General features: G+C 44.5%; 1 protein-coding gene across 2 annotated transcripts; it reads right to left on the bottom strand.

Moving 5' to 3' along the window:
• Positions 1-718: 718 nt before the first annotated feature.
• Positions 719-14,028, bottom strand: LOC136640342 (tigger transposable element-derived protein 1-like). 2 transcript variants are annotated; one of them, XM_066615395.1, is made up of 6 exons: positions 13,872-14,028; positions 8,851-10,943; positions 6,842-6,968; positions 5,531-5,641; positions 3,852-3,940; positions 719-3,694 (listed from the first exon to the last, which is right to left on the bottom strand). In XM_066615395.1, exons 2-6 carry the CDS (start codon positions 10,591-10,593, stop codon positions 3,101-3,103), a joined length of 2,664 nt encoding a protein of 887 aa, XP_066471492.1. In that variant the 5' UTR covers positions 10,594-10,943; positions 13,872-14,028; the 3' UTR covers positions 719-3,100. The 2 variants fall into 2 exon arrangements, with proteins under 2 accessions (XP_066471492.1, XP_066471494.1); XM_066615397.1 differs by having other exon boundaries at positions 5,531-5,638.
• Positions 14,029-21,727: the final 7,699 nt, after the last annotated feature.

The raw sequence follows: 21,727 nt of genomic DNA, 5'->3' as shown, positions 1-21,727 counted from the left end.
CCAGATGACATAACCCCAAAGAGGAAAAGGCATCCCCAAATGTAGGACACCCAAGAAAAATGTAGGACGTGCCAACATAAAAGCTGTAAACACCCACCTATTGATATCATGTGGTTAATTTAAACACTATATCACTTAGTATTAAATTTAAAACTACATGTAATTTATGAATGACAAGAAGGCTACGCACTGCCTGCTAGCAGGGAAAGGAGGACATTTAAGTTCCTTTCCAGGGCACTAAGCTAAAAAAGAGGACATGTCCTGGAAAAATAGGTCACCCTGACCACATGGTACGGACAGTGGGGCTTCTTATTTGGTCTCCCAACCCAAGCAATGCAGTGGACCTTAGCCATAAGGCTGGAGAGGCTGCAGGACACTGATGCAGGCAAGAAGCCCATGGCTCAGTCCTTTGCATTTCCAGAAACAGCTGGGAAAAACCCCTGCCCCAGACTCCTGGGAGCTGCTGTCAGTCAGAGTGGACAGTGTCATTGTCCTGACTCAATGATGAATGAGGGCTATTGCCATCAAGCCCAGAGGCAGGGCTTCTCAGAAGCATCAGGTCAGACACTGTGAGAAAAAAGATGTGGGACATGGTGGGCCAAGTTCCAGTCTTCTTGTGTCTTTTTGTGTTACACAGAAGATGATGCTTGAGAGCTGAAACGAGAAACAAAAGGGACACTAACAACCCATTTGAAGGCTGAAGTAAATCTAAATACTGTATTGCACCCTATTTTTTTATTTTATTGTTTTCCAGCTATAAACAGCAAACAGCAGAAAGTGCAAGGAACAGACAGCAGACTCGAAAAAGGAATAAAAATAACCACAGCTTGCAAGCCATTGTGAAGGAATCATACATTGTTTGTAGTGTATTTTTAAAAGTATCCCTCTCCCACCTCTGACAAATGTAACATATGAACTTGTAGAGTAATAAAACAGACACAGAGTAACTTTTAAAAAAAATTATAACAAAAGAGAGGTTTTTATGAACTATGCTACTGTTTGTCTTAGGTATATTTTTTTTGTTTGTATATACAAACAACTTTTCTTTTTCAGATCCCACTCCAACAGCCTAATTCTTAATCACCAATGTAAGTTTCAGCTTCCTGAGAATCTCTACTTTCTATGTTTAAAAAACAAACAAAAAAAACCCACGTTTCTGGCCCTCAGGAGTAAAAGATGGACAAAGCCTGCTGAAATTCAAGGAGCCAAAAGGCATAAGAAGAAAAATCCAAATTCACAAAGGCACCTGCTAGTGCCTTTCAAGCTGACTGTTGGCCCTTCCCCTTCATAGTGGCCACAGAATCACCAACAATCACCTGCAGAGAGGAAGAAAAAGAGGAGAAGCCAGGGAAGTATAGTCCCCTCTCCTGACACCTTTCCATTTGGGATGATTTCCCATTGTTCAATTTTATGTAAGCCACTCAGGAGCCCTGTTGGCCGAAGATACAGATGCGATAAATAAATAAATATATAAATAAATATTTCTGGTGGTCATGGGACTGGGCTTCAGGGTGTACATGGCTTTCTTCTCTCTCTCTCTCTCTCTCTCTCTCTTCCCCCCCCCCCAACTAGCAAGAGCAAGAGATAATTAAGCACGTACAGAAAAAACAGACATTAAGGGCATATGGTTAATTTGCATGGTTTGTGATGGATTCCTGGGTGCACTATTTGGATTCTATCTGGTGCTAATAAAACTGTAGGGCCACTAACTCAAACATTTAAACAATAGGTATCATTTGTATTGTATCTGAAGTCTAAAACATATGGCTGAGCCCTTACTTGTGTTCAGCTGAATTCATTGCAAGCTTTTTACTCCATCAGCTTCATTGCTCCCAGTTCCTCAGATAAGCCAAGGAGCTGAACCAGCTCTGCCCAGAGGGATGGGGTGCTTGACTTAAGTCATTCTCATATTCCAAAAAGTGACCAGGGCATCAACCAGAGTGCCAGCAGTGTGAAAATTCCCCAAGGACAGTCATACCCCCTCCACCCCTGAAATGGTGGACTCCTGGTCCTCACTGACACATGCGGGCATGTGCGATAGCACCTTTACGGAAACAAGATGAGTTTGAGTCCAGTCAGTACACGTGTAGCATATTGATAAAAGGAAGGCAGGATATAAAAGTAATAAAAGCAAAACTTCTTAGCACTGCTACCCTGGAAAACAGAATTCTCCTTTTTTGATGAGTGTCTGTTACTTAGCTTTGTTAATCTTAAAGGCTGCAATCCTAGGCACTCTTTCCTCGGAGTAAGCCTCACTGCGTACAGTAGGGGTACAGTAGATCTATTGCATACAGTCAATAGACATGCATAGGACTATGCATAAGATTTCATTTTTTAAATTTTGTATCTAAGCTGCGTTCTAGAATAAAAGCCACAGAAAAGGCCAGTGGATCATTCATATTTAGAAAAAGTTAACTCCCAATAAATTAATTTCTTTCTAAACAGCATAATTATCAAACACGTAGATGATGGTAGTGTTTTTTTGGTGTCTTCTTAAAAGACTCCACCACTGCATGATCATAGCTAACAAGTCAAATGACAGACTCTGTGCAAGACACCAAACATCCCTCTCAGAGCTTTATGCTTCACTAACTTTGAGATATAACGAGCAAGTTCGATGATGAATAAGGTCATGTTCTGGAGATCCTCTGATCCTTCACACAGGATTGCTATGGAGCAAAACATGCCCCGTACCTCAAGAATTTGAAAGGCTTCTTTCTTGTGCGGGTTCCCTGATGGTAATGGAAAGGCAATCTGTCAAGCAAAGCACTTTCCACACTCTATGCATTTTTAAGGTTCCTCTCCCATGCGAGTTATCCATTGATTGCACCTTTGAACAAGAGCTGATTTGGAAAAAAAACAGATTTCTCATTCTGTGCATTTGTACTGTTTCTCTCCTGTGTGTTTGCCAGCAAAACCCTTCCCACATTCCAACAATTTATAAGGATTCTCTCTTGCACGGACATTCTGATGATAAACAAGGCACGCTCTGTCAGCAAAACATTTTCCAAGTTCCAAAGAACTTTTTCTTGTGCGGGCTCTCCGATGGTGAATGATGGGATGATTGGCCTGCAAAACACATCCCACACATCCCCAGCATTTATAAAGATTTCCTCCGTTGCAGATTCTTTGGCAGATTCTCTTTCCAATGCATCCCACACTCTGAGCACTTAAAAGGCTCCTCGTCCTTGTGGAGTCTCTGATGTCTCACAAGTTCAGAATGTTCCACATAGCACATACCACATTTATGAGGCTTCACTCTTATGTGGATTCTCTGATGTGCAACAAGATTCCCTTTCTGGGTAAAACATTTCCCACAGTCCAAGCACTTATAAGGTTTCTCCCCTGTGTGGAGGCGCTGATGTCTTGTAAGAGTTGAATTAAGAGCAAAAGATTTCCCACATACTGGGCATTTAAAAGGTTTCTCTCCTGTGTGGGTTCTGTGATGGCCCACCAGAGTTGATTTGTCCGCAAAATATTTCCCGCACTCCAAGCATCTATAGGAAGTCATTCCTGTGTGGATTCTCTCATGCGCGATAAGAAGCCTTTTACGAGCAAAAGATTTTTTGCATTCTGAGCATTTGTGAGGCTTTTTTTCCAGATGGATTCTATGATGGCAAGCAAGGGATGATTCATCAGCAAAAGTTTTCTCACACGTGAAGCATTTATGAGCCTCTTCTCCCATGTAGATGCTCTGGTGGTAAAGAAGGGACGAATGGTCAGGGAAAAACATCTCTCACACTCCAAGCATTTGTGAGGTTTTGCTATCAGGTGGACCCTCAGGTGCCACAAAAGCTGTGGAAGTTCATTAAAGAATTTCCCACAGTCCAGACATTTATAAGATTTCCCACCTGTGTGGCGTCTCCAATGTCTGAGAAGCTGAGACGCCTCAGCAAATCACTGCCAACACTCTGGCTCAAGCTTTCCTTCCTGGAGTGGCCTGAGGGGAGAAAAGGCAAACACATCAATGATTCTCAAGCAAGGAACACATAGTTCAGGGGTCTCCAAACCCCGGCCTGGGGGGCCAGATGCGGCCCACAGCAAGCCTCTATCCAGCCTGCAGACAGCCTCTTTTCCCCAAAAGCCTCTGGCAAACAACTGAACACGATTGGAACTGTGCTCTGGTTGCATCTGGAGAGTGTTCTGAGGGCTGGAGAGGTTGAATGAATGAGCCCATTCATTCATTCATTCACTCCTCTAAGTTCCATCTCTAATTTATTTATTTAAATTTTGTTTTTAAAAATTTTTCCAGCCCTCAACACCACACCAGATATTTGATGCGGCCCTCTAGCTAAAAAGTTTGGAGACCCCCGACGTAGATGAAAAGATAAGGACCTTGAAGGAACCTGAACATATTGCAAAGAAACACTGCTTCCTCACTGACCTCCTGTCTTCTATTTCACCCCAATATTCTAAAATCACCCACATCAACGTGCTGCTTTCCAATACTTAAGACCCAATTCACCCAAGCATGTTCTCAGACTGTTGAAAGCCACATGAATAAGATGCCTGTTAAATAACCTCCTAAAACCAGTTCAGATACAATGCTTTCCAAAGAAGCAATCACACATTCAAGGTGGAGTCACAAAATGGACACTGGTGGAATGTAGAGAAACCAAGGAATGCCATGAATGCGTGAACCAGGCCTAAAAACAGAAGGCTCTGAAAATAAGTGGGGCAAATGCTCTGCTGTCCCCACCCCAATTTTTTTGCTCATGTTCCCTTGGTTTGGGGCAATCTAGCCCCTTGAAGAGACTGCCTGGGATGCTCCTGTGAAGTTATTTGTTTGAAACATCATTCTCAAAAAGTGACAGATGCAAGATGTGGACTCCATTCCTTCATATGTGGAACCAGCTGTAGACAACAGCAAGGTCTCCTGCCGAAACTGGCCTGTGAACACTGACTGGGCATCCAAGTTCATCTGTCTCAAGTAAGCAGCAGATAGGGAATAAAGTTAATAATAAACTATGAAAAGATTATGCTTCTGGAGCAGGTGCTTGGATGGCCTTTGATTCCCCCCCCCCCAAATATGCTTTATGAGAACAATAAAAGGACTTAAAGGAACAGGAGATCACTCCAGAGGCAGCAACATGCATGGGGATCGCAGCAAATATTTTCTGGTCCCAATATCATCCACCCCAGCAGTAGGACCCAGGAAACCACACAGCTCCACGAATGGGGCTTTTCCTTTAACCAATGTTGAATAAAGGAGTTGGTGTCTGTGGCCTTGCCATAGCTGCTGGGAATTGTAGTGATCTTTGGCTGGGAAAGGAAAAGCCAGAACTGTAGAAAGGAGAGGAGCTGGGAAGGCTGAAAATGGGCCCACAGTCAAGGGACCGATGCTGGTCTTAGGCACTAGTTCATTCAGACTGCAATTTCTGATATAACGTAATACACTACGGCGACGGGAATCCGTTGAAGCAATTCCTGGATAAGCAGAATTAAAATATTTAAAATAAAAAAATTCTTCAAATGTTTTAACAATTAGTGCCACTATCTGATGGCACTTTTGACACTGCTTTTGGCTTACCCCAACTGGAATCAGAGGCATCCTCATCCGAGAACTGAGAATCTAACATCCACGGCTCTTCCCATCGTTCCAAGTGGGAGATAAGGTCAGGCTTGGGGACTGGAGGACCTTCTTGAGATAAAAAAGGAGAAAACAGATTGTCAGGAGGCTCAACTTACTGTACTAATCCTGCCTGATGACCATTCAAGGACTTCTCACCCTAGAGAAGCCTGGCAGCTCCCTGATTGCCCCTGCCCATGTGTTCTGCTTCTGTCAGTCTCATGGTTAAGAAAATATTCCTATTGCTTTGCTCATACCCAGACTGTTGACTGGACCTGTGGTCTGAAACAGCAGGTCTCTTCTTCTACATGCAGCAGGGGTCCATCAGCAATGGGGACTATTGGCAATGATGGGTCAACGTTCAGAGGTATGTATTTATGTCACCATATACCAGCTTTTTATTGAAAATAACGCCTACTAACTGAGCAAAGAAGCGCCACTCAAAGCAATGGCTCTCTTATATTTAGCAGGGGGAGAGCTGCTGTCTCTATTCATCCCAGCAGATGTCCCCCCCCCCCCCCCCCCCGCTGTTGCTGATGACTCTGTAGCATCTTCTTTAGATTGCAAGCCCCTTTGGAACAAGAAACCATTCTTTTGCTGAGTAAGCCACTTTGAGGAAAAGTGGTATACAAATTTTTTAAGCGGCAGCAACAGTGGGGAGGGCTGCTGCCTCCATCTCAGGATTACAGGCTGAGATGGTGACCACCAGGGGAAGCAGGATGCTGAACTAGATGCGCCCCCTTTATTCAGATTCAGCATGACTCTTTTTTGTGCATTAACAGCCAGGAATTCTCCATTCCCATTATCAGCCATTTTTTCCTCTGTCAAGAGTGCAGAACATCTCTGCTTGACAGAGAAAAGAAAACAGTCAAGTTCTTGACTAAGCCAGTTCAGCATCCTTTGTTGAAGGCCATAAAGAAATTAAACCCAATAACGAAATACTTGTAAATCAAGCTGAATTTTTTGAATTTTTTTGGTGGGACACTGTGAGAAACAGGAAGCTGGACTAGATGGGCCTATGGCCTGATCCAGTGGGGCTGTTCTTATGTTCTTATGAAGACACCAGCCAGTACTTCAGGGCCAAATCCTAACCAACTTTCCAGCACCAGTGCCGCTGTGCCAACAAGGTGTATGCTGCAATGGAGAGGGGTGCAGTCACAGAGTCCTCTCAATGTAAGGGAACATTGCAGCTGCATCAGTGCTCAAAAGTTGATTAGGATTGGGCCCTCAAGGTCTTTTGACTCCTCCAATATTAAGGAAGAGGCTCCTTACCCAACATAGCCACGTTCTTGTAATTCTCCAGCATCACCTCCCTGTACAATGCTTTTTGATCTGGATCCAGCAGAGCTGCTTGCCCCTCTGTGAAATACACAGCCACATCTTCAAAGGTCACTGGCCCCTGGAAGAACAAAAGAACCTTCACCTAGTCTCCTGTATGTCAGAACCTGTCTCCGGGGAGCAGTAACAAGCAAGAAACTCAAGTCTTTCTCCTGAGAGACAGCATTTCCTTTATGCACCTAGACCAGTGGTTTGCTAACTTTTTAGAGGCCCTAGAGGCTGCTGCAAGTTTTATAAATGCCAAGCAGTATGGCTGTTATGGTGATTGGGCAGCAATGGTGTCCCCCCCACAAGTAGCAGCTTGCTTAACCCTTGATACGCATAGCCTCATCTGCCCTGTCAGTTTCACGAACCACCAAAAATGGATCATGACCCATTGGTGGGTCCCAGACCCACAGCTAGAGAACCACTGATCTAGGCAGTTATTTCAGCATGAAACTCTGCATTCCTTACTGGTGTGAGTTAAACTGAAAGGGGGAGAACAGCATTAACTTCAACAGCCCCATCTAGGATGGGCTTCCAGGAAGCCCAGGAAAGCTAAGTAAAGACATTTTCTACTACCTTCCCATAGGCCAGTTGGTCTCCAATGGGTCTCCTCAGACCTACACTAGTTTTTTGGCTGGCATAAGTCTGAAGACCTTAGGGGAAGGGGCATGTGGTGGGCGGGGAGGCAGGTGAGGCAATGCCAGCCCATCATAGGCCTCTGAAAAGTGCGGTCGCAGCGTGAGGTGTGCAAGCACTCACAACCAATGCAGTGGGGTGGTTCTGCCTCCCCTGCCTCCCCACCCACCACATGTCCCAGCCTCTGGGGTGGGTCCAGACCACAAAGGGGGGACAGGATCCAGCATGCATGGTTGCTGCCAACATCCACCCTTCTCTTGCCCCAGCCTGATCTCCACCCTGCCACCACCTTACCTGCTCCAGTAGAGGTTCTGCAGCCTGCCACTCCCAGTACAGGGCTTATGGGCTCCTGGCCTGGTGGTAGCAAGCTGCAGAACGACAGAGTGGCTTTATGCTGGCAGATAAGCAAGACCGCCTCCTTCCTTACAACCCTGCCCGTACTCTTAGATCATCTGGGGGGGCCCTTTTGACTGTGCCGCCACCAAGAGATGTGAGAGGGGTGGCGGCCAGGAAGAGGGCCTTCTCGGTGGTGGCCCCCGAACTTTGGAAAACTATCCCCTTAGAATTGAGGAACTGCTCCCTCGTTAATATTTCGGTGTGGACTGAAGACCTTTTTATTTCAAAAAGCTTTTAACTGTTGACAGGTTGGCTGGCTTTTCTTTTTCCTTTTATTTTAGAATCCACGGGGTTTGTTTTAGTTTTTTTTAATTATTTGAAAATTGTTTTTATTATTGTTTTTAATTGTTAACTTTGTATTTTAATTGTTATAGGACGCCTTGTGTGCCCATGGGGCAAAAAGGCGGGATATAAATTAATAATAATAATAATAATAATAATAATAATAATAATAATAATAAGGCTCAGGTAGGATTGGGTTACAAATAGCTTACTGGATCCTTCCGAGAATAACTGTCATGTTTTTCAATGTATTTTTTTTTTTGCAAATCTAATCTCCTGATTAGATTACAATTTTGAAACTCAGAATGTATTTCTGGTGCCCAACTTGTGCAAGGGTTCCCTTTCGGATAACCTCATTACGTAAGCTGCTTTGGACACACATGCACAGTTCCGTGGAAGGAAGGTTTGGGAAGAGCAGGGACGGAGCTGTACAAAGGGAAAGCAGGCAGGCAGGAGGCCCTACTCTGCACACAGCACAGCAGGAGGTGCGCAGGAGGGGCGCGGATAAGCCTAAGGAACAGCACTGCACACAGTGTTCAGCACTTCACTGCACTCACGAAGAGCCTAGGCACAATTATACATTCTGAATACTAAGCAATTTCTTTTGTAACATAAACTTTCAGAAGAGAAGAGGCAGGCAGTACATCATCAAGGTCACCATCATCCGGGAACAGCACAGTGGCGCTGGAAGGCTGTGGAGATGCTGGAGGTGAAGGTTGCTCAACCTTCTTTACAAGTGTGCCGAGAGAGGGCTGGACAGTGGCCTCCTCCTTCTTCTTCTTCCCTTCATAGATCTCCTTATAGCAGGCCAGCAGATTGTCAATCCCTCGGCTGACTTTCGAGAATCTCGCTGGATTGGGGTCCATCTTCTCAAACCGTGCCAGGGCTGCGGCCATCTCCTTGAACGCGAGCGCCATTTCCCCCGTCATGAAATGCTGCGGCTCTTCCTTGGGGGTGTCCGGCTCGGCCTTCTCCTCCTCGGCTGTTTTGGCCGCCTCCAACTCCATCAAATCTTCATTTGATAACTCTGCCCCGTGAGACTGTATGAGCTCCTCCACACCATCAGCATCCACATTCAGGCGCAGCTGCTCTGCAAGCTTAACAATCTTATAAGTCACCTCTTCGTATGTTTCATCTCTCTCAGGCTCCGTGAAGCTGTGCACCAACCGGGGGCACAATTTTTTCCAAACCCTGTTCAAACACACTTTGGAAACTTCTTCCCATGCCTTGGAGATGTTCAGGATGGCTTGGTATATATTGTATGACTGCCAAAAATCATGCAAGGTAATGTTCTCGTTGTCTATGGCAGCCAAGGCCTGAGCAAACGTCGTACGTACATAGTAAGCCTTAAAGTTGGCAATGACCCCCTGATCCATGGGCTGGAGGAGCGAAGCTGTGTTTGGGGGCAGAAACATGACTTTCACATTGGGATGAAAATCATCGAGGTGAGAGGGGTGGCCGGGAGCATTATCTAAGGTCAGCAAAATCTTGAATGGGATGCCCTTTTCTTGGCAGTAGTTCTCCACCTCTGGAATGAAACAATTGGCAAACCAGTCCTCAAAAATGGCTTCGGTGATCCAAGCCTTTCGGTTTGCATGGTAATAAACAGGAAGGGTAGCTTTACTGATGTGCTTCAAAGCACGGGGAGTTTCAGAGTGATAAACTAGCAGTGGCTTCAGTCTGTTATCCCCAGCTGCATTACTCCCCAGCAAAAGCATCAGCCTGTCCTTTGCAACCGTAAAGCCTTGCATTGTCTTTCCCTCTTTGGAGATGTAAATACATTCTGGCATTTTCTTCCAGAACAGACCAGTCTCATCAACATTAAAGATCTGCTGTGCCGTATAGCCACCTTCCTCGATAATCTTTTTTAGCACATCGGGATACATTTCTGCTGCTTTATGGTCAGTCCCGGCCTCGCCACTCACTTTCACACTGTGAAAATTAGAACGCATCTTAAATCTGTTAAACCACCCATTGCTAGCCATGAATTTCACATCAGGGTTATCGAACTTCCCCTTTACGTCTTCAAAAAGGCTTCGAGCCTTCGCCTGAATCACACGTAGGCTAAGCGGCATGCATTTTTGAATCTGATCCTCCATCCATATGGTCAATAGCTTCTCCATCTCATAGATTGCACCAGAACGCTTCTTTGTTATGACGGTTGATTTTAACGGCGCCGAACCTCTCACGTGTTCTTTAATGCGAGCGCTGTCCTTCAATATGGTGCTCACAGTCGAAGCAGCAAACCCCAGCTCACGCGATATGGAGGACAGGCTTTGTCCGCCTTCATACTTGTTTATCATCCTCATTTTCATTTCTAAGTCAATCACTTTACGTTTACGAGAAGCTCCTGAACTCTTATTTACACCTGGTCGCTTCCCACTCATGACTGCAACGGATTTATGGTATGGGTCAAATGTCACTTTAAACTGTGAGACGATTAAAGCACTATGAACATTTTACTGTTGTGGCTTATAGATGCTTGTGTCAAGTCAAAATTATGCAAGTCGAGGCTTAGGTGGAAGTTGGGGGCCTTCTGCAGTTTGAAAATGTTCATAGTTTTCCTTTAAATTCTTTTTTTTTTTAAGAACAAAAAAACGAACACTTCCTGCTCTTTTCTGCCACATCACAAACCCAGCAACAGTCTTAAGAATCTGATGCCCAAGATGGATCCCTTGCACCCACTTGCCTTCCCGTGAAAGGAGCAGATAATCCAGACAGAATCAAGGACATCATTCTGTGGACACAGGAAGAGAAAAGCCTTTTAGAAAGATACTTAATCAGACATCACATACCATAAAATAAACACACTCTGGTTCAGATCCTCAGGAGTGAAAGACTTGTGGAGATCTACTAGACCAATGTTGCTCAACGTTTGTCCTCTGCAATAACACTTCACATGGTTCACCCAGTGGCGTAGCTAATGATCGTACAGCCCAGTGCTGAGCTCAAAACAATGCCCTGGAAAGTGATGTAACACCAGGGCTTTTATAAAAGTAAAAATGGGGGGGGGATCCACCTCCCCCCCCCAGCAGCTAGCCACCCACTTGCTCTGCCACCTCCTCCCAGCCAGCGGCATAGCTAAGGCATCTACTGCCAGGGGGCCCAAAAAGATTTTGTAGCCCCCCCTACACAACAAAATCAAATTTAATTACGGTAAGTACATAAGAACATAAGAGCCCCGCTGGATCAGGCCAAAGTCCTATCTAGTCCAGCTTCCTGTATCTCACAATGGCCCACCAAATGCTTCAGGGAACACACTCGACAACAGACACAACCTGGTGCCCTCCCCTGCATCTGGCAATCACAGGCAGCCTACCTCTACCTTGCACACAGCGATCATGACTTGTAACCCGTGATGAACTTTTCTTCCAGAAATGTGTCCAATCCCCTCTTCCTGAAATGTGTCCAATCCCCTCTTAAAGGCATCTAGGCAAGATGCCATCACTATTTCCTGTGGCAAGGAGTTCCACAGACTCATTGCAAGCTGGGTAAATAAATAAATAAAAACAGTGCCCTTATTGGTTAGAGACACTGTGCTGGGGTGAAGAGGGACAATTATTCTCCCCCTGCTAAACATAAGAGGAGCCCCACTTGAAAAAGTGCCTGTTTACCCAGTTAGTAGGGATATTATGATACATGGAAATGAGAGCTGACTTATATTAACACTGTATTGGTTCCATACTGTATCATAACAACATCTCACTGGCTCTCAGAACAGTCAAAGGTCAGTTTTGAGTTAAAGAAAGTCACTTTTTCTTCCATAAAGCAGTTATGTTTTCAGTAGAGTACCACTGGGGTACCCATATCACTGCTTGGGAAACAATGATCTAGACTTAGCATTTCTCAAGGTTTGCACTTTGCATTGTCCACCTGTTGGTAGTACCACCGGAAGTAACTGGCGATGATGTCATCACCAGTTACTTCTGAATTGGGAGGCCAAAGGTAATGCAACAAACACTATTAAGAGGCTCAGGGTTGATGGGAGGGCTTGTCTGAGCACTCAAAAAATGCATACTGGAGTTCTGCCCACCAAGCCAAGCCTCCCACTGCTTCTTGTCATGTTGCATTGCTGCCAGGTAGTGGGGGCCTGGGGACACCACAAGTATCACAGGACACCACCTCAAGTAATACTGATGGTATGAGTACTACTGTGCTAAAGCATTTAAGCCTCCTATCACTATCTGTCACATTGCATTGCTGGTCTCACTGTTAGACGGTGGGGGTATGGGGGTCCCACAAGTACCACTGGACACCACCTCAAGTACCACCAGTGGTACTAGTACCACTGGTTGAAAAACACTGATCTAGACCAACCCACCCCCCTCTCTCTGTCTGTCTGTCTCTGTCTGTCTCAAGTCACAGGATATTCTACAGAGAGCTGCAGAAAAATCAATTGGTCAGCCAAACGAGAAGGTACTGCCAGTCAGACAACCATTAGCTAATGGTTTTCTGAAGCCCTCTGCAACAACTGCAACTGTCATAGAATTTCGGTATAAGCACTATGTCCAAGTTTCTCAACATCTGTCCCCTGCTGGACCACTTTGCATGGTACACCCTAATGGTTCTCACACATTTAGCAGCGGGACCCACTTTATAGAATGAGAATCTGTCAGGACCCACTGGAAGTGATGCCATGGCTGGAAGTGACATCACCAAGCATGGAAATTTTTTAACCATCCTAGGCTGCAATTCTACCCACACTTACCCAGGAGTAAGTCCCATTTACTATCATTGTTAAAAGAATATGCATAGTAGCTTGTTAAAAGCACAGGTCTGTCACATTTCCCCAAATGCAGTCACTTACCAGGGTAGCATCAAGTCTAACATATTAAAAATAAAATATTGAAATGAATGGGGACCCACTTGAAATGGGCTCACAACCCACCTAATGGGTCCTGACCCACAGTTTGAGAAACATTGATCCACCCATTTGAAGTACCACTGGAAGCAACCGGTATTGATGTCATCACCAGTTATTTCTGGATTGGGAGGCCAGGCACAACATGACAAGCGCCAGTAAAAGGTTCAGGGCAGACTGGAGGGCTTTTTCAAGCATGTGAAAAGGGCACACTGGAGCTCTGCCCACCAAGTTGAGCCTCCCTCTCCGGCTTGCCACATTGCATTGCATGTCTGGTTGGGAGTCTGGGGTTCCAAGAGTACCACCGGACATAAGAACAGCCCCGCTGGATCAGGCCATAGGCCCATCTAGTCCAGCTTCCTGTATCTCACAGCAGCCCACCAAATGCCCCAGGGAGCACACTAGATAACAAGAGTCCTGCATCCTAGTGCCCTCCCTTGCGTTGGCATTCTGGCATAGCCCATTTCTAAAATCAGGAAGTTGCACATACACGTCATGGATTGTAACCCATTATGGATTTTTCCTCCAGAAATTTTTCCATTCCCCTTTTAAAGGCATCTAGGCCAGATGCCATCACCACATGCTGTGGCAAGGAGTTCCACAGACCACCTCAAGTACCACCAGTGCTGCATGCACCAGTGGTTGAGAAACACTGCACTGTTAAATCAAGCACTATGCTCCATTAGGACATTGCTTCTCTATTAGTGAAAAAGGAGGCTAGCCCTTCCTTCTGGCCCCTCCCCATGAAACCTGCAAAAGGAGAGCAGATGCATGCAAAGCCCTTTCCTGGGACCCCTCACTCACCTGCATTCACAAGTTGCAGAGTCCAGACACTCCTCCAGGCTGCTGCATATTCCCAAAGGACAGTCCTGCAAGCAATGAGACTCCTGCTTCCGGCACACTTCCCAAAGACCCTTCCCCAGTAGGGGTCAAAGCCAAGTCCAGCCACACTCCTCTCCCCTCCAGCAGGACACCCTGAAAATGGAGATGGGGAAAAGTCAGTGAGCCCAGTGTATGCTGGTACTTGAAGTCTTTCCCCGCCTCCTTTCCCAGGCAGAGCATTCTGGGAGTTGTAGTTTTTTCTTTTGCCCTGTCCCTGTGCTGAAAGGGTCTTCAGCTGCCCTGGTGCTTTGGGAACATCTGGTGTATTCTGATGCACTCAATGGAACCAGATCCAAAGGGGGGTTAAAACTCTTGGTGCATTTAGCAGTTGTGCAGCCAAGAGAATTTTGGGAAGTGCAACTTTGCATGCCAGGAGAAGAAAAGCTGCATTTGCCTGAATTCCCTCTTTTACAACAGCCCTCGCCCTTGTTTGCATCTGGTCATCCTAGCCAGAGTTAAGGAACTTAAGAAGAGCGCTGCTGGGTCAGGTCAAGGCCTATCTAGTCCAGCTTCCTGCATCTCACAGTGGCCCACCAGATGCCTCAATGAGCCCACAAGACCACAAGAGACCTGCATCCTGGTGCCCTCTCTTGCATCTGGCATTCAGAGGCAGCCTACTTCTAAAATCTGGACGTTGAACAAACCCATCATGGCTTGTAACCTCTGATGGACTTTTTCTCCAGAAATCTGTGCAATCCCCTTTTAAAGGCATCTAGGCCAGATGCATCCCCACAAACACTGCCAAGGAGTTCCACGGCTAATTACACACTGTGTAAAGAAATATTTTCTTGTCTTTGGTGCTTCGGCTATCAGAGGCAAGGATATCTGCAGCCAACCAGGAAAGAAAGGAAGAGCAAAAAACAGCCTCCAGAGCAGAAGCAATATTAGGTTGCAGTGGTAATGACCTACAAAAGACACACCTTTTCTGACAAGGAGGCTTGAGCATCTTATCCCACACTGCAACTATGGCTTCTTCTAAGATGCAGGAGCCATCTCGGTGGATCAGAACAAGTTTTCTTTCCAGGATGAACTGAAAATTGTTTAGTTTTAGAACAGAAAGTCCTTAAGGAAAAGTACTGTATAACAAATGACTAATAAACTAAAAATAACCACAATTATATTCCACAGAATTTTGGAAAACATCTATTGTTCTCTGATATGAATGCTGTCTGATGCCATCTCAGGCAGTGATGCATGATGGGTGGGGAGGCAGAGCCTCCCCACCGGAGTCCTCTTAAAAGTGCAGCTGCATGTGAGGTGCTCAAGCACTCACAACCCAGGGGGGGGGGGCAGAGGAGCAGGCAGGCAGAGGCTGTGGGTTGTGAGTGCCTGAGCATCTCACATGGTGGAGGTGCTTTTCAAAGTGATGGTGTTGCGAGGTATCTTCCGGGTTCAAGAACAAACTCAGCAGACTGAAGTTGTGGTGATTATTATTATTATTATTATTATTAATACCATAGTCTTTCGAGACTGAAGGTTGCCAACTATTATTATTATTATTATATTAATTTGTACCCCACCTTTTTGCCCAATTTTCATTTAGTTATTTGATTTTTCTCTGTAAACTGCTTTGTGAACTTTTAGTTGAAAAGCGGTATATAAATACTGTTGTTAATAATAATAATAATAATAATAATTTTCAAACTTTATTCATTGCCAGCAATGGGCTTCTCTTGGTGGTTCAAAATGGGGAGCACAGAGAGCTGTGGTAACTCTCAGTGCCTCCAGAGAATAGCAATGTTCCAATGTATGTTTCAGTTTAAATACTCCTAGTCTCTTTGTCTGGAAAACCCCACTATCATTGGCTGAAGAGCTGGTGATATCAGAAATGGAGCTTCCTTTGATTGCCATATATGGAGGGAGAATCTCAGGTTACCTGCATATCTGAAAAATGCATTTTTTCGGAAAACACTGTTTTTAACATCCTGTAGGTGGCACTGTGCCTCTATCCCATTCAGAGCTGATTTCTGAATACAGTGGTACCTGGCATAACGAATGCCTCGCGCACCGAAAAACTCGCATAACGAAAGCGTTTTGCGATTTTTGGTGACTCGCACAACGAACTTTTATGACCCATGCTTCACAAGACGAATTTTTGTTTTGTTTTGTTTTGTCTTAAGGGGGGGATCTTCATGTCAGTTTATGTAAGTAAGTCCCATTGTGCTTGCTCCCAGGAAAGTGTGCACAGGATTACAGCCTTCAAACTCCCCACTCAGCATCCCCCCCATCGCTCATTCACCCTCTCACTGCCCCATTTCCTTCACGTTTCCCCCCATGATCACAGCAAAAGCAAGCAATTGAGTGCAGCTGCTCTGTCCTCCCCAGCTTAGAGCACAATCCTGTGCGTGTCTCCTCAGAAGTAAGTCCCATTGTGCTTGCTTCCAGGAAAGTGTGCATAGGATTACAGCCTTCAAGCTCCCCACTCAGCATCCCCCCCCCTCGTTTTTGAAATCCTCTGTACAGTATGTATGCCTTTAAAGAGCACTTAATAAACACTTTGTAAACCAAATTTGACTTTGTTCTGACTTTTCTTGCCCATAGGAACGCATTAATTAAACTTCAATGCATTCCTATGGGAAAACGCGCTTCACAAAACGAAAAACTCGCATAACGAAAGGACTCGCAGAACGGATTAATTTCGTTATGCGAGGCACCACTGTAATTCTCTATTTATTTATTTATTTATGCATCTTACATACTAGAGTTTAGATTCCTTTTATTTGTCTTGGGATGTACTAACTTAAACTAATCTTGAACAGTCTATATTTTGCTTTTAAACAAGGTTTTTTTTAAGCATTTTCTAAGTCTTTGTTTCTCTATTAACTTTAGAATACAGTGGGGTTTTTTTAGGAATATTTTCAACCTGGGCCCCTCTTGACATTCTCCAGATGTTTTGCTAATGAGTCTCTGTCAACTTAAGATTTGTAGTTACCTAATTATCCACTAAGTTTCATATCTGTTCTGTCAACCAGGATTTACTATTCTCTTATTAAAAATACTGTGGCGCCAGGGAAGTCTGAGCATTCTCTTAGTTAATTGACAAACTTGAAATATTCTTTGCTTAGATAAAGGGTCCCACATTCCAAATTAACTGTGCTGCATCTGTTTCTCAGGGCTCATTTGAGGCAGACCTAAGTCTTCTCCCTATTATTAATCTATCTAATTTTTAAAAGCTAGAATTCACTTTAATATTACTAACATTGCTACTGTCTAAAGCAATAACTGTTACATATTGATTAATGCCTGTTGACTGTGTAATCCTGTGACACTTCCCATGTGCTACTTCTCCTTAAACAGCTCTCCAAGTGCATGCTTTGTTTTAGAGAAGGTTGTCTAATCACTCGCTTTCCCTTTGGAGCAGGGTTTCAAGTTTAAATGCTCCTGCTTCTGTTTTAGTCTAATCCATCATTCTAATTAAGCTTCTTAATTCTGTGAAGCTCATACAGCTTCTATACAGAAGAAGCTTCATTCCTGAGATAGAAAACTCTATCATACTAATTATGTGGTCTTAACATGAAGCTTAGGTGCAACATAGCTTCTTTTATGGATGCCAAACTTTATTTTATTCTTAAAAGAGAAGCCCAAAATGAATCCAAAATGCTTCTCTTCTAGTCTGTGAGAGCCTGACAGCTTCCAGATACCTCCTTGCTAATGATTTTATAACCTCGGGTAATTCTCATTAGATTTTATTAGTGCCAGTAGCAGAATCTGTAACATTTTCCCAAGGCACCCACACACCATGGTGTTGCTGAAACCTTTCTGATTCTACTAATTTTGGAAAACTTATTTAGTTATATATTTTTTTTAATCTTACAAAATTCTGGATCTGTTTAAATCCTATTTTTCCTTTGTCCACAGGCTGGAAGCTGTGGATTCCTGTAACAAGAGAAGGGAGTAATTGCAGTTTCTCTTTGAAGCTTGTTATCTAATCACTTTGTCACCTTTGGTTTATGACCATCTCCAACTGGAAGGTCTCTTTGTACCATCCCAGCCCAGCACTTTGGAGTGTTCAATTTGAGTTCATACCTTATTCCCTATTTCCGAACTAATTTTCCCATTGCATTATTAAACATTTGTTTTGTACTGATTAAATGACTTAGGTGTTCGCTGCAATTTTGTCCTTTATAAAAAAACAACAGAAGAACAGAAGGGGATATATTTTAAAACTTCCCTGTGTCATCTGCTTAGAAAGCAAGGGGGGCATTCCTTTGCTTTAGTTTTATTGCCTCTTGTACAAACAGACTCTCTCAGATGGAGAGCAAAATTGCTTTTCTGGGCCTGCTTGAGCATCTGCTGAACCAATGTTTGTGAACATATGAACTGAACTGTCCTAAGCACATACATATTGCTCTGTTTAAATGATCTGCCTTTACATGAATGGTTGGCTTTGGTCATGCTAAATACATATCCTTTTCCCCCTAACATAACATTATTAAGCTTATGAACTCCTACTTAAATGATTAGTTTTAACTTGCTTCATAGCCTTGCTCCAATGGAAGGCATAGTTATGCTATAGTATGCTCACCTGAAACATAAACAGCATGTTTCTGATCCTTCTGTATGTGTAAGCATACAGTAGATAAGGGGTGCTCAATAGGTGGATCGCGATCTACTGGTAGATCGTGAGGCAAAATGAGTAGATCGCGGAGTGCCGACCCCCCCTTCAGGTGCCTCTGGGAGGAAACGCTGGGAGTAAGACGCATTGTACGTCCCAGGTAAGTGTGGCTAGGATTGCAGCCTCACAGCCTAATCCTAGGCATGTCTACTCAGGAGTAAGTCCTGTTATACTCAGTGGGGCTCAAGGTACACCAACATACATTGTACACATAAATGTTATATGTTATGATGGCGCGAACATTGTAAAAAAAAACTCTGGTAGATCTCCGGGCCTTGCTGGGTTTCAAAGTAGCTCTCGAGCCAAAAAAGTGTGATCACCCCTGCAGTAGATGTAGATACTACTACCCAAGATGTAGATGTAGATACCCGGGTAGATGGGACTCGTCAGCCTAGGAAGGCACCTCATCTAAGAGAAGGAAACTCTGACCTCAAACCTCCACTGCCTTGTGGCTATATCCAGTTGTGGAAAAGGCTTCAGGAGTCAACCTCAAGGTAAAATCAGGAGCCGGAGTCCCTGAGGCAGTTCATGGCTGAACACAGTCACGTTCTGGCAACTCCTGCGACGCCGCTGGAACCAACCGTATCGGCTTCTGCCTTTCCATTGGATCATTCCAGCAACGTGGAGAGGGGGGATTTGCATGGGTATCCTCCATACCTTCTTTACCCAGGCTTCGCGTATACCACAGTCTTTCGAGACTGAAGGTTGCCAACATGTATGTGTAAGTTAAAGAGAAAAAAAATGGTTTCGGTTTAAAAGTCAAGCGGTTGGCTGAACTTGGCCGCATGCCACAGATGTTCTCTGCAGAACAATGTTGATACATTTGCATCAATAGGCCTTTGTTCTCCGAAGAAGAGGAAAAAAAAATGTTTGTGCTTTTAAAATCGGTTTGAAGGCTTTTTAAGAGCAACAGGCTGCACACAAATACTGGAAACAGTATTATAGCAAATATTTACACCAGATCTCATAGAAAATATTAGCCAGCTTCGTTTTCCTTATTCTTCTTATTTTAAAACCAGTTTGGTGCCTAAACAAGTGTAACTAACATAATAAAGCCATTTCCAGTTCACATCAAAGCTATTTCCGGTTAACATCAAAGATCAGATTCCCAGAGAAAGGCGTAAGGCTGCAATTTTTTTTAGCTGAACCCGCAAACCCCATGGCAAGTAAATTGCATTTCAAGGATTCTTTTGGATACTTGAAGATGATGTCATGAGATGGTTATGAGATGAGGTCAGTTTTGAGCAAAATTGAAAGTGCAGTACCACCTACTGACTGCTCAAAATCTGTGAACTGTATATGTTGAATGTAATCTGAACAACTGGTGGTTCTGGTGTTATGTGAGAGTGTAAAGAGCATCTCCCTATCCACTCTGTCCACCCCCTGCATAATTTTGTATGTCTCAATCATGTCCCCCCTCAGGCGTCTCTTTTCTAGGCTGAAGAGGCCCAAAGGCCATAGCCTTTCCTCATAAGGAAGGTGCCCCAGCCCCGTAATCATCTTAGTCACTCTCTTTTGCACCTTTTCCATTTCCACTATGTCTTTTTTGAGATGTGACGACCAGAACTGGACACAATACTCCAGGTGTGGCCTTACCATCCATTTGTACAACGGCATTAGAATATTTGCCATTTTGTTCTCAATACCTTTTCTAAAGGCCAGGTGGCCAGGTCTGAGCAACCCAGGTATGGTTGTAACTGGCGAATCAGCTGAAGCTGAGCAAAGGCTCGCCTGGCCACCGCTGCTACCTGGGAATACAGGAGCAGTTGTGGATCCAGGATCACCCTCAAGCTGCAGACCTGCTCCTTCAGAGGGAGTACAACCCTATTCAGAGCAGGACATTAGTTCCAATACCCGAGCCTTGGACTTCTGGACCAGAACCTCTGTCTTATCAGGATTTAAATTTCAACTTGTTCACCCACATCCAATTCCCAACAGCCCCAGACAGCGGTCCAGGACTTTGACTGCCTCCTCGGAATCAGGAGGAAACGAGATAAAGAACTGGGTGTCATCAGCATATTGATGGCACCCTACCCTAAACCTCCCAATGACCTCTCCCAGCGGCTTCATGTAGAACAGCATGGGGGATAGAATGGAACCTTGCAGCACCCCACACCGAAGAGGCCAGGATGCTGAACAAGCATCCTCCAGCACCACCTTCTGGGATCTCAGCCAGGAAGGAGCAAACCATTGCAGAACAGTACCTTCAAGCCCCAACTCAGCCAGCTGATCCAGAAGGGCACCATGGTTGATGGTGCCGAAGACCACTGAGAGGTCCAGCAGAATTAAGAGGGACGCACTCCCCCTGTCCATTCCCCAGCATATGCCATCCACCAAGGCGACCAAGGCAGTCTCTGTCCCAAACCCCAGCCTGAAACCAGACTGAAAAGGATCCAGATAAACAGCTTCGTTCAGGACCTTCTGGACCACCCGCTCAATCACCTTGCCCAGAAATGCCCAGTATCTTGCCCAGAAATCTGTATGAAGCAGGTGGACAACAAGGATGCTAGGAAAAGGGAGAAGCAGCAACTTGTTTTTTTTTTCCTCCTGAAGTTTGAAATGTAAAGGCTTGTGACTCTTGGTTTTGTTTTTTCATATTGCTTCTCTTTTATTTTAAAATTGCGCTTTCATCTGTAAACAGAAAAGTCCAACCTCAGAATTATATCAACTTTATTTCCAACGATAGCAACAGAGTATGAGCTGTTTCTCAATTATTTTGTTACATTCCAATGTGATTAATAACTGCATCCACCCAGGAAAGGATGATGGAGATGAATGAGCAAGGCCGCAGAGGAGATCAGATACCATTCCAACTAAGTGAAGCTACAGGAGCAAGGAGCAAGTTCACCATGATGAATGCCCTGGTGTACCTCCTGTCTTTCTCTACCATGTAAGTGAATATTTTTCCCCCTTTAAACAACAGTAAATCATTGACATTGACTCTAGTAGGAAAAAGTAAAGTGAGGCACATAGCAATAATATTAAGGGCCTGCAATAATATTAATATTAAGTAAAAATATTACTATTACTTACTGTAATAGTAAGGGCCTGGTATATTCCCCACACCTAAGGCTCTCCACCCCTTGCTGGCACAACTCACATGGGAAATGCAATATATGGGTGTGCAGAAAATGCATTATTCATGGGTACATGCACCATGGTC

Source organism: Tiliqua scincoides, chromosome 2, assembly GCF_035046505.1.
Source record: "Tiliqua scincoides isolate rTilSci1 chromosome 2, rTilSci1.hap2, whole genome shotgun sequence".
Lineage (NCBI taxonomy): Eukaryota > Metazoa > Chordata > Lepidosauria > Squamata > Scincidae > Tiliqua > Tiliqua scincoides.
This window is presented reverse-complemented; position numbering and strand designations above follow the sequence as displayed.